The 13902-nt window shown below is 32.1% G+C and overlaps 2 protein-coding genes across 2 annotated transcripts; one reads left to right on the top strand and one right to left on the bottom strand.

The window, feature by feature from the left end:
- Positions 1–35: 35 nt before the first annotated feature.
- On the bottom strand, positions 36–3929 carry MONOS_11594 (putative Ulp1 protease family, C-terminal catalytic domain; the record flags this gene model as incomplete). The annotated part of the gene is made up of 1 exon (XM_067864138.1): positions 36–3929. The coding sequence occupies one exon, from the start codon at positions 3927–3929 to the stop codon at positions 36–38; it is 3894 nt and encodes a 1297-aa protein (XP_067731600.1).
- Positions 3930–4438: 509 nt separating this feature from the next.
- MONOS_11593 (uncharacterized protein) lies at positions 4439–6090 on the top strand. The gene is made up of 3 exons (XM_067864137.1): positions 4439–4686; positions 4756–4856; positions 4922–6090. The coding sequence occupies exons 1-3, from the start codon at positions 4500–4502 to the stop codon at positions 5720–5722; spliced, it is 1089 nt and encodes a 362-aa protein (XP_067731599.1). The 5' UTR covers positions 4439–4499; the 3' UTR covers positions 5723–6090.
- Positions 6091–13902: the final 7812 nt, after the last annotated feature.

Genomic DNA, 13902 nt, shown 5'->3' with positions numbered 1-13902 from the left:
AAAACCTAAATATTTTTCATAATTTTGTTAAAGCATTAAAGTTCAGAATCTGGATTTAAAAGCAATTTAATAAGCTCATCCCTAACTTTGCTGATTGCTGCTTGTCCAAAGATTAATGGCGCATTCCTCAGAACGCAATCACAACTTAACAAAAGGAACACACCGCAATCTGAACTGTTCTGTTGCCTTGGCATATTCGATGGACAAAATAGTGGCCAGTTGATGACCTCTCTAATAATCTCTTTCTTTCCTTCTTCACCCATAACTTCTTCAAAAATTACATCGCTATCATTTGAACTGTTGCTTGAGTCTTCACTTTCTGAACTGCTATCGCTTTCAATTTCAGTAATTTTGTGTTCAAATTCATTACTCTTCAAATGATGGCTTTCTTTCTCATCTTCAGAAATCATACGCTTTCTCTTTGAGGATGCTTTCCTCCACACTTTAATTCCCTTATCTGCAATTTCATCAGCAACCCATCTTTTGATAACTCCAACCACTTTCTCCCCATTCTTTTTCAGTGAATCAAAATATTCAAATTGTTGAAGACGCAAATTAATAACACAAAGTGTCCAATGTGACGAAAGATACACAGGAATAATCACCTTATCAAATGTCCAGCACATTGTTCTCCAGTTTTCTTCTTTACATTCTTTCTTTTTTGAAAATTGAGAATCCATCTTTCTGTTTAATGGTTTTTCATTTTTGTATTCTTCAGTATTTGAGAGTGTCTCATTTTCAGAATTGTCATCATTTCTTTGAATATTTATTTTTCTTATCCTTTTTCGTGTCTTTCCAATCCAGTCATTCCACTTCAGTGTTCTTTCATACATTGAAAACACACTCCTCTTTCTTGTCCATCGTTTCACTGCATCAAAGCTGTACCCTTCGCCTCCTTTGCTAAGCTTCTGGTAGAAAAACGTGTTAAAGAAAAAACAAAGTGGAATTGGCGTATCCCTCCAATGAGGAGTGGCATAAAGAGAAGTTGTTGCTGAAACAAACGGATGAGAATATAAAGTTGAAGAAATATAAGGGGGCTTATCTTCGGTCAAGTCTATTGGCTTGCCAGGAGAGTAAGTAGAAGCTTGATTTGATAAGATTCTATCAGAGCTTTTTGGAAATAATTGATTTGAAACATGTTGCTGCGTTACAATTGAAGAGATCGATGATGAAGAAGAAGGGGAAGTCGCCGTAAGTGAAAAGACTTGTGAAGACTTAGAAGTATTATTATCCATTTGTCTTGAAATGCTTGGTGTGGTTTGTGTTGGGGTTGAATTTGAGATCTGTTTCAAAAATGGAATTGGATGAGAGGACACGAACCAACTTTTCTCATATTCAAAGTGTTTGAAAATGTTAATCTTTGTAATTGAATTCAAAACATTTGCGACTTCTTCGTCTTTCCATTCGATTAGGTTTTCAAAGTGCGATAGCGTTTTGTGCTTATTTTCAAAAGTTTGTTTAACTTCTTCTTTATCCATTTTTTCTGCTTGTTTATGAAGATATGAATCTCTAAATAAACTTGTAGTCGTCTTTCTAACCAATTCTCCGTTCCACTGACTGTGATGTGTGCAAGCAATTGTTTCACTAAACAGAATCTTTTCTGGATTAATTTTTAATTCTGTTTTGTTTGTAGAATAAGCCGAGAATTTGAAATAATGTTTATTAGAATCTGAAGCTGACTTCATATCTTTCTCATCTTTTTCGATTTTTATTGCTTCGCTGATTACTTTCTTTTCCAAAACCAACCTCATTCGCGCCTTTTCGAGACGTCCTCCCCATTTCTCAATGGCTCTGATCATTCTTCGCTTCATAAGCTCCAGCACATAATTGATAACTTCGTCGTTCAGCCATTTTCCTTCTACCAAACACTGAATCTTCTGTTTCGTCATCGGAATGTTAAACCGCTCGCTCATCACAACATCTGTTGGAGTCGAAAATAGCTCGGGATATTTCAGCTCTGCTTCACTAACCTCAGCACCGTCTGGAGAGTTATGCTCTTTGGGCTGATGAGACGGAGACTGGAAACTTGTTAAAGAAGGTGAATGAGGCAAAGGAGGTGTAATTACAGCTGATGGCGGCATTGCATTTAATTCGGAATTTGAAAGATGGTTGGTACGCTTATTTGCCCTGTTTAGTGAAATAAAGATCAGATTTAACGGAGTCAAAGGAGTTAAAGGAATTAAAGGCGAGTTTTTCTGTTCCAAAAAGACATTAGCTTCAGGTGGAGGGGAAATAGGACGAGGCAGTTGTGCTGGAACTCGAGGTATTTGTTTTTCCTCTTGTTTCTTCTTTAGCTCAGTCAATCGAATGGAATGGAAATGGATCCCTGGAAATGGTGCTTCTATCAAAACATTCGGCAAATAATGCAAAAAGGCAGAATTCTCCAAAAATCGTATTCTGCGCTCAAAAGCAGTTGTTCTTTGAAAGATCCTAACTTTCGGAGATGAGTGGTTTGTGTATTTCTCTTTATGAACTTTTGAAATAATTGAAGAGCTGACAAATGATTCCTGTGACTCTAAGCTGTCACTCGATGAAGAAGATGAAGTATTTTCACTCAAAATTTCATCTTTATGAAGAATTTTAATATCTTTTTTATCTTCAATATTCTTCTCTTCTTTGTTGTTTCTATAATATGAAGGTTCATCTTCTTTCGCACAATCGCTATCTTCCCCAATTATAATCACTTCTTTTCCCTTTATTTTCTCCGCTTGCAGTTGCTTCTCCTTTTCCTTATTCAACATGAACGAATGCACTTTCAGTAATGTTCTCGCTGCTTTTTGAATCAGCTCCATTCCACGAAAATAGCAATACCTCAACACAAAATGCCGAATACACAATATTTTTATGTGGATGTCCTCTGAATCATTTGTTGAATCTGGTTTACTATCTGTGTTGTTATCATCAATGTGTTTTATGCTGAAGTCAGTATCGTCGTCAATTTCGTTTTCTTTTTCATTTCCAAATTCTTCTTTCTTATTATCATCTTTTGTGGCTGTTCCATCATGACTCCTCATTGATTTCCATTGATCCCTCTGACACAACAAATAAAGTGAAAATGAAACAACCTCATCTACCATTGTATCTAATCCTCCTGTAACAATAAGCAACTGTGTGATTGTTTCAAATAGAGACAGTATAGCCATTGAAAAAGGAACTGGTGTTGCATTAAGTGAAGGTGAAGACACATGAATTGGAAAAGAAGAAGGCAGATAAGGATTAGTGATCTCTGGTGGTGGAGAAGATGAATCATCATTGGCAATCTGCTGAATTGTTTCTATTGATTTCTCCGCTGTTAAGCTTGGAACTGTAAAAGAATCAGTAATAACAACCACAGGTGTTTGAGTCAATGGTTTGAATTGTTCATTCATCTTTCGTAAAGAAATGCTCCTTTCATCTATCGGAGCATTAAAAGTAGTTTTCTCTCCTTTTTGAGGTTGCAAATTACTTGTTGGAGAGGTGTCTGAGGTCGGAACTTTGAATGAAGGTGGTTCATAATCAGAAGAGTTGTAAAGGTCTTTTTGTGATGTTTCATTATCTGTTAATGTTTCTGTGCATTTGCTGCTTTGAGGAGGTTGAAAGGTGAAAAAATCTGGAACAGTTGGACTGGAAGATCTTAAAGTCAAAGGTGCAAGATGAAAAGGTTGACCGAAAAAATGATATTGTGGTCGAAGAGAAGAAGGAATAATTGAAGAAGAGTGATAATCACATTTATCAATAGCTGAAAATGGTAAAGCTGCTTGATATAAAGTTGACTTGTTTTTAAGTTCTTGCATTTTTGTTCGATAAGTTGAATTTTCTTTGTCGTTTGAATGACATTTTTCATCATCGCTTGAAGAACAACTTTCGCTTTTGTCTCGACAATTATGTTGAAGTGCCCGTTTAATTCTTGAACGTGAAGCATGTGAGTTGGTTTTTGTTTGTAATAGCATATCTATAATGATTTTCGGATTGAAATTTGTTGATTCATCTGTAAATTGAAATTGTTGCCTTTGTTGAGAAATATGCTCGAGCAAAAATTCCCATATTGTAATGTCATGTTCATCTCTTTGCGCATGCAAAAGAGATTGTTCATTTCTAGAAGACAAGATCTTTTCCTTTGCGCGTATTCGCGAAAAAATAGAATTAACAATTTTCTGAGCAGCTTGCGTCAAAACGATAATATCTTTTTTGATTTCATATAAGCAAGTTTTATTTAAAAATTTTTCAACTGGATGAGACTGTGTGTCAAAGAAACTTGTATCGAAATAAGAAATTTAAAAATGCAAACAATACAATCGAAATTCATCTCCTCAACGAGTTCATCTGATGCAATAAACGAAAGCTTTAATTTTGAATTCTGAAGTTGTTCATTTTTTCCGCTTTGCAAACTTGAAGAGGAGATAAATGACATTTATTAATTATCAAGTCATATGATTTTCTAATTATGGAGACAATAACCATAATATATCGTTAAAAAATCAATATTTTTCTTTGTTGAATTCAAAAGCACAATAAAGGAAATGACATCAGCAGAGCCTCAAAAAAAGAGGAGCATTTTTCAGGTGATGAGAGAATACGAGAAGAAAATTGAAGACAGGCAGCGACAGTTTGAAGAAATTCAAGAGGAGGTTCTTCACTTGAAATCAGAGATTAAAGCAGAACGAATTACACTTCAAAATACTCAAGCCATTGAAGAGGTTAAGGAAGGCTTGTAAATTATGATAGCATTTTTAATTTTCAATTTATTTAATCAAAACTGAATTTTATTTTTTTCAGCTGTCTTTTTTGAGAGGAAAAAGTTAGAAAATCAAATACACGAATTAACATTAGAATTAGAAAGGAGAGAAACTATTCTCGCAACAACTACTCAATCATCTGTTTGAAACTTTTATTTTATTTTCATATTGATAGGAGATTTAATACAATTTTTAAATGTGTACAGGAAATGAAAGATGATGAAATCAAGCAATTCAAACAAGACAATGGAGCTGAAGAAGAGTCCATTCGTGAATTTTTGGAATCTCATGCGGAATCAAAAGCAAAAATTGAGCATTTCAGAGAAGAGACAATCAAGAACGAAAGGCAAACAAAGACTTTGCAGTTTCGTAAAACTCAACTTTTAACCATGCTTGCTCTTTTGAAAGCAGCATATGACAGCGATTCGCGGTCTGTATGTCCTCAAATACCAAGTGTTCCTGCGGAAGCAAGGTTGGTGACAACAGAAAGCGAAATGATTCCTGATGTGTTTTTTGATCTGGTAACATCTTTGCAGCAAAAGATGGAAGAGTCATCTGAAAGTGTAAAACAACTTCTTGAAGATAAGCAATCAATTTGCGATGATTTGGAAGAGGACTTGAAACAATTCACACGAGATTCGAGACAGTCATCAGAGAAGATGCAACTTACCAGGAAAGAAAAGGAATTAACGCAAAAAAGGAAAGAGATTGAAGAAGCCATTGAGAGAGATGAGAAAGAAAGAAGACGCTCGGGCCGCCCATCTTCTGGACTGGGCAGTTTCGCTGAGGAGTATCGGGAAGCTGCAGACGATGGAGCAGGTGTAATGGGATCGCCAGGATTGAGCGTTACAAGGAGAGCAGGGTATGGGGGGCAAATTGGAAAAAGAACACCAAAGAGAGCCACTGCCTCACCGATGCAGCCACCGAAAAAGGTTATTGGTGGACCCAAAAATATACTTATTGGTGGTCCTGGAATTGAAAGATCGGTCTCAAGATCTCATCTTTAAAAAATTATATGAATCTTTCTGAATGATAATCACAAATAATACGTTACAATATTTAAACACCAGCTGAATTGCTTTCATGAAGTGAACTCTTGAAAGTGATCAAAAAAAATGTATTTAAGCTTTTATTACAAAGGCAAATACTGATAATTCTATCTCATTTCACATTCTGTTTTCTGTTTGCTTATTGTGCAATGTTTGAAACCTTTCACGTCATATTGTGATGCTTTGTTGGCGTCACTGAATCCTTGTACAACTCCATTTAAATGTTCAGTTTATTTCATCAATTTTTCTAATCACTTCTTACAAATTCATTATCCATTTTTTTAAGTTTCATTAACATTTTGAAAAATAAATCCGAAGCACATACATTTTTTGAGAGATTGTTATTTAAAGAAATTGGAAATACTAATCATTCAAAGATTAAGATATCAATTGATCATATGTGGATAATTTTTATTTTTTTAATGAAATAAACCATGTCTTGTTCAAATATTTTTCTTCATTAATAAAACAACAAATCTAACATTATTAATTATAAAAGAATGAAAAAATAATAAATGAAAAAAAAGATAAATGAATGAAGAATGGAACAAAATTCATTAAACAAAAGAAAAACACAGACAAAACCTTGGAACTGAACTTAATCTGGAAATATCCCCTGTTGAATAATATTTCTTTCAAAATCGATTTTTCACTTTTTTGATTTGGATTTGGAAATGTATTTTTCAAACGGAAAAAAATATATGGCTAATCCTTTTTGAAGTTAACTTTTTTCGAATTTTTCTCCACATTTTTTTCTCAGTGTGATTTTTGAAAAAACAAATTTATTTCTTTAAAATATGATTATCATTCAATTAGTGCATTTTCCGATGTTGTTCATTTTTTCGAAAGTTCCATTTCGTCAAACATATGGATGAAAACTCTTCCAGCAGTATGAATTCAAAAATGAACAGCCATATATTCAGTCAGTTATTTATTTTCAACAATACGACTGATGTGTTTGAAGATAAAATGAGAAATCTCTTCAAAGCAACAGAATTATCAAAGTGATCAACAACATACATACTGTACGATTTTTTGATTGTTTTTTGGGTCAAGAGCAGCACTTACAGCATCTGCCAAGGCTGGAACAAGAGTTTTTCTATATAACGTTAATCCGCTTTCTGTTGGCTGATAAAAAGATGAATACGATCCATTATAAAAATTGCGCAAGCACACATCGATCAAGTTGTTGTGTCAAATGTGTGGTGCGCGAAGGAAGAATAACAATTTCAATAGAATGTTCACGACATCTTGTAATAACAGGCCTGAAAATTCTCGATAAATGCACATCCATAATAATTAGAACCAATTATTCTGATCCATTAAGTTCAAATCATTTTTTGTTGATTGAAGGAATAGTCTTTTTCATTATGATTTCTTCAAAATCCTATTTAGTTGTCCACCCGCTTCCGTTGGCTTCCATTTCAATTCGTTGATATTTTTATTCTGCAAATCTATTGGAACATTTTTTGAGGGTGATATCATCACGAAATTTATTGATAATCCCTCAGCAATAACTCCGAAAACCAATGTCGGATTGGGCGGATGTTGTTGGGAGTGTAACATTGTGTCTTCTTGATCTGATCGTTTGATAACGTAATTGTCATCAGATATGCATTAACTCTAGTCTGCTTCATATATATTTTTTATAAGTTCTGTGTTAATGGGTAATTATTTTTGTAATCATAATATTTTTCGGTGTTTTGATTCTTCAAAGGTTTTATTTCTTTGTGGATGAAATATTCAAAAAAAAAAAAAAAAAAAAAAAAAAAAAAAATAGAAAAAGATATAATTATTGTTTCAAATTGAGATATTTGAGAATGTATTTCTTGAAATAATCATCTTCGAAAGGAAAAATAACTTTGCAGTGTTCAAATATCAATATTCAAAGAAAACTCGTAAACCGAAATGTTTGACAGAGAACAAATGGTCTCAAAAATTATCACCCACTTTTTTTTTGTTCTCATTATATCCTTTTGAAATGAAAATAACTTGGAAATGTTTGTCGTTGAGGATGCAAGCGACCTTTTCATATCAATAGATTTTGGTTTGACCATTTGTGAAGCATTGCTTCTTTTTATGAATATTCTTTCACATGTTTCATAAATATACGTCAATTCGCTGTAATCATTTTCTTTTTTTTTCTCTGCATAACGTGTTCAGCCTGAAAGAGCAACACCAATAAAGTCAAAAAAATGACAATAATAAAAGAAAACAAACTATTTCAATGATTTCATTGATCACTTTTTTTTTGTAGAAAAAAAGTGGTTTGGCAGAGTTTTCATTTTCTTTCACTTCTTTGTTGCAGAATAAATTGGTAATGTTATAATTTTGATGATACTCTTTCTGCTTCCAAGATGATACAGTCTTATTCGAATATTATCACAAAGTTTTTGCACTTCTTTTTGTAACTATATCTGATTGTGATTATAAGCGATGTCACCTTACACAGGAATAAAAATAAAAATAAATTTATTTTAAGTAATTAATTAATTAATAGTTAATTTTTGCATTTTGCATTATTCTTCACTCATACACTTTTTTCAACAAAAATAACATATTTTGTTATATATTTGCATCTTTTTGACTTATAATTACTATATTTTGAAAAATCAAAAATTTGAGATTATCGATAAAAAAACCGATTTTTAATTGAAAAATGAACCCATTGTAAAACAAAATGTGGTTATATATATTTATCCACGTGATTACATGTGATGGAAAATGAATGAAATATCGGCCAAAAATATCGGTATATCGAAAAATGAATTTATAACCGATGTTGATTATATTTGATGTGATTATATCCGGTTTTAAATGCATTGATCCATTCATAAAAAAGATTATTATGATTTGTATTTTGTTGTTATTCAATTATCATTGAATAGCTGTTAGAATGTTGAAATGTGTTAACTTCTTTCAATGTGATTTTCAAATTATCGCCTTTTCTTTTTAAAGTTTTTCGTTTGATATTCCCTGGTTTTGTCACTTTCTCAGGTTTTGTCCACTTTGATGATTTTCTGTGATTCTCTTCAGGTTCTTCTCTGTCAATTTCATTCTTCCTATTAATTTTGACTGTTCTTTTCATTCCATTTCAATTGAAACTAAATTTTCTTTATCTTCTTTCTCTTTCTCCTTTAATCAGAAATCTTTTTTTGTTGTTCAACTAATTTTTGTTGTATTTCCATTCTCTTCCATTCCATTCATTGTTTAAAAGAAGCCGAATTCCAATTAATCTGAATTGAATGCTGATATCTCAGAGGTTATAGAAGTTGAAAAAAAGATGAAAAAGAAGATTACAATTGTTAAAATGAAGACAGATGCGTGCGAATGTGTGAATGAAGGAGGGAGAATGTGAGTAAAGTCGAAGCGGATGATGAAAATAAGATAATTGAATAAAACGAATAAAGAATATGTGATTTTTGTTGAATATTCTTTGTGTTCGACAAAAAATGTTGATTCAGAACGAAAGCTTTCTCTTCTCTTCTTTTCTTTTTCGTTTTTTCGTATGCAGATTTGATAACATATTTCATCATCATCATCTTCTTCGTTTCTGAAATGAAAATGAAATAAATGGAAATAGATTGAACAATCGCTTCACAGGAATATAGAAAAAACACCAATATTCAACGATAGATCACGATAATATTTTTTGATTAGAAAGTTGAATATTTTATGAAAACTTGTGATGATATCTTCAAATCCTTCTTCTTCCATCTTTTCTACCACTTTCCTCATTAACTCTTTTTTTCTTCCTCTTTCATTTCATTTATCTTCTTTTGTTTCAATTTCGTTAAAACTCTCTTTAAGAATTACAAACAATTCCACATTATTTCATCTCTCCAAGTGGACAGCTTCATTTCCTCCAAAATAGCAATGATAGCTCCACTTTTCAGCAAAACATCAACTCCCACAGCTCTGTTTTCTGAAGCGTATTTTTACCCACGAATGCATAGAATGCTAATTCTTCTGTAATTATCCCTTGATGCTAGAAGCACACTCACAATTCTGCTGACAATACAAGCAAGTTCTTCATTTCTCAATTTGAACCAGCATAAGCCGTAATGGATAACATAGAACCATCTTTTGAAAACAAGCAAGCATCTCTCTTTTTTTCTTCTCTCTTTTTTTCTTTTCCAATCAATATATATTGAAAGTTCTTCCATTTCTCTTGCTGCTTTTCTCCAAAAGTGCAGCTTATTTATAATCACTTCTTCTATGTTTCTTTCTTTGCAAAATCTTCGAATTAAAAATTTCCAAGTCGATCGATAAACAAGACGCGTAAGATTTCTATGTTCCTGATGATATTCGATAATTTCTTCAATCTCATTCAAAAACAATTCTGATGGAATATTCTTTATGGAGATGAAAAAAAACAAATGATATTCGAAATGATGCAATTTCATACTGAAACAATTTTAATATTGCTCAAAGCCAATAAAGCCAATTCCTCTTCTTTTTGAGTCTTTTCGTTTTCATCTTTGTTCAACGTAACTTTTAGAAGATAGGGCATACATGTTAAAAGCAATTCATGTTGAAAAAAGAATCCAAGAAAAAGATTACATTCGCAAAGATCAATCAGAAGTATTTCACTCTTTTCTTCATTTTTCTTTTCTTCTTCAATTATCACCTTCTCAAATCTTTTGTTCAACGTAGATTCTTTAAGGTGTGGAATACATGTATTTCTCAGAATCTTCAAATAACCAATGCGCTTCAATAGCGCAAGTGCATTTTCCATCGATAATTTCTTTTCTTCAATCATTTTGTCCATTTTGTTGAACAATTCACATGTGTAAATGGATTTAAGTTCTTCTTTATCTATTTCATCAAACATTTCATTCATTTCAATGATTTTTTGTTTTTGTTCAATTTTCGCGCTATGCTCCAGTTCGCAAAACAATTCTTAAACAAAAAATAGAAATAATAGAAATAAATAAAAATTCAAATGCAACAACGAATACATGCCTGTGAACTTTTTTGTGGGCATAATGAAATTTGAAGGACATCAATGAAACTTAATAATATTCATTAATTTTTATTATTCTGTTCTTTAAGTTTTTATTTTAATTGATGATAGTTTATATGTATGAAACAAATGGATTAATAGTAATTGAAGTTTTTCAAAAGTCGAAAAATAGCCTAAACTTAGAGAGTTAAAAACACACATAATTTTTTATCCTAAAATTTTGTCTCTTTTTTGTAATATGTGCATTCATTCCTTTGGTGCCTTTGCAAAAATACTCTTTTTTTATTCTGAAAAGTCTTATTTCGAGAGAATTATTAATTTGAAAATTTTAGATCAAAGTGATCATTGGATCAATATTTTTTGTTTAATAAATTTTCTTTCTCAATTTAAAGTTCTTATGTAATTTTTTTCATGCTTTCATAACAAAGGGATTATAATAATCTAAAATAACTTCAATTTTTTCTTGGAGTGATAAAATTGTGAAAAATAACTGATGTGCTTTTAGTTGCAGTATGCCTTTTTGTGTTGTTCGTCTCCAACATTTATATTTTTTGAAAAATTGCACATGAATGCAATGTTATTTTGATATTCGTGTTAAATTCATATGTGTGTTTGAAAGAAGAAACAGATGAAAAATAAAAACTCAAAACAGCCCTATAAATATATGAATTTATACTGTTTTTTCCTTTGTTGACATTTTCGACAAAAAATAATGAAGTTAAAAAAATCTAGATCAATTTTTTTTCGTAAGGGATGTTTTGATCGAATAATTATTTTGTAATTGAATATCAGTTGGCAAAATGAGAGGACTGTGAATAAATATTTTATGCAGAACTAGAAATATTATTTTCAATGATGGTATGAATTTCCGAAAAGACATTCCCAACGATAGAATTATGTTTGATAATTTTTGCAATTAAATGGCCAATGAAATACAACAATTTTAATTTTGAATGAAAATATCAACATGTGTGTATTTTATATTGTTCAATTGATTGTGAAGATATTTCCGTCTGTATCCTTTCCAAAGTGCAGGAATTTGAGTTATTGTTGAAATGGCCAATCTCCGCTTTGTGGAGCAACACGATGAGGATGGAGCTGATTATTATATACCCACTAGGAAGCAAATGAAGTTACGGAAGATACATGAATTTCATGATTTTTATTTGGTTCAAGAGGTGAAAACAAATTCAACCGATGTTTTATTGAATGAAGATTTTTGGATGGTATTCTGTGAAGAACAAAATCTGCACAAAATTATATAGAATTCTGGAGCATAAGGCAAAGGAGAAGCTTTTTATACAAGGAAAGTGGCTGGCAATATCGAGGGAAGGATATTAATCACATAAAAGGAATGGAAATATTGCAAAGCAATCAGAATGGACTCGATATTTCAACATAAAATATCATCAACTTCTTTTCTGCAATAAGAAGAAAAGAACGATGCTTTGTGAAGTTTTTCTCGACCATCAAAGAAGACAACTCATTTTTCCTCAACACAGAATATGAAGGATGTCTTTGGGTTCTGGCTCAGTAGTTTGTCTGACTGAATTATTAAATAAAATTGCATGGAGGAACAAAGGACAATGTTGTTTTCTCATCATCTGTATTTGGGGCATATTGAACAAGAAGGAACAAGGGCGTTGTCATTTTGTTTTGATCTGCTTCAACTTCATCAGGACCTGCAGAATGCTTTGTTATCGAATTGTTCTTCTTTTTCTTCTATTAATATTTTTTCGCCTTCTTACAGCAGCACGGCCAGAGTTGGAATCAGCTGTTTCCCAAATGCTGATGTCTGAGGCAAGGCAGGAAATCCAATGTTTGTCCTTCTTGATATTTTGTCAATAATTAATTATTTTTTTTTTTTAAATTTTGGAATCTTTTATCTTCTGTCTTTTTGCGATGCTTGGAAAGAAGGGATGTTATTTTTTTGTTTATGCTATCTTTTCACTTGAGGCGCACGCCTTGCTGCTCGGTGTTTGAGAGGAAGAGAATTGAGCAGAAACAGCGGAATGAGAAGAACAGAGGAGATCCTCCCTGAATCTGAATATGAGTGTAAGAATGAGGTTGGGGATGGGAATGGCAACAGACTTCATTTGTTTCATGAAATGCATGGGTTTTTATTCGCCTTTTTGGGGAGCAGTTAAATGGAAATGATATGCTTGTTTTTTTTTTTTGCTTCATCCATTCTGGCAGGGGAAGAGGAGAAGAAGGAAGGATTGAACAAAAAGAAAGGAATGGCAGATGGACGGATGGTCAAGAAGCATTTTTTGAAGATCATGTTACAAATGCATGGAACGGGGAAATACAGTCACGGAACAGGCTTTCAATTCTTAATTGAGCTTCGATTTATGGCAAGGCTTAGGCAAGAGAAAAAGATCCTTTGAACTATCAGGATTTATAGATCAAAGCTTATGAGTTTTGATAGCAGAAGGTTTTTGTCAATTTTCAATCAGATGAATATTTGGCAAAAGAAGGATAAAGGAGGAGAAAATTGAATTGATGAATTGAAAAGGGTATTAACATTTTTTTTTGCAGGTTCATAAAATTTCTAGGATGAAAATATATCAAAAATAATAAACCAAGCACCAACTTTGATAAATATATATCGCCTTGAATTTTTCTCGATGATTTGTTGTCACATGAAATTATCTTTCAAAAAACGATTGAATTTCTTTTTTTAATGGTTTATCCAAAAGACAAAACCATGATTTGTCATTGAAAATAGCAAGAATGGATTGGATTTACACAAGGTATGAATAAGCATTTAATGACTAATATTTTATTCTGTTTTCACTGGTTTTAAATTCATTTGAACTGTGAAATATTTATTTCATTTTCTGGTTCATTTCTGGGTCATAAATTCTTGATGAATGGAATCATCAGATATTTTGCCCTCAAAATTCATTGTTCGCACGTTAGCTTGAACGTTTGCAGTCAATCGTGAAATTACTGCAAAGAGCGCAGAAAAAATGGAAAGTGATAATTGAATCTCGAACGCATCCACGAAAATTATGTTGATTTGTGTGACATGTTTAACAACAATTTTTGCGCAATATTCGACATTTTGCTTTGAAATGCGAATGACTGTATTTTTCTGTGATTTTTATACAATATTTGATAATGAAAATCGCGTTAATCTCTCCGGGAAGACATACAAGTGCATCAAAAA

The sequence above is a fragment of the Monocercomonoides exilis genome (assembly GCF_001643675.1).
Source record: "Monocercomonoides exilis strain PA203 chromosome Unknown scaffold11-1913109, whole genome shotgun sequence".
NCBI classification, from domain to species: Eukaryota; Preaxostyla; order Oxymonadida; family Polymastigidae; genus Monocercomonoides; species Monocercomonoides exilis.
This window is presented reverse-complemented; position numbering and strand designations above follow the sequence as displayed.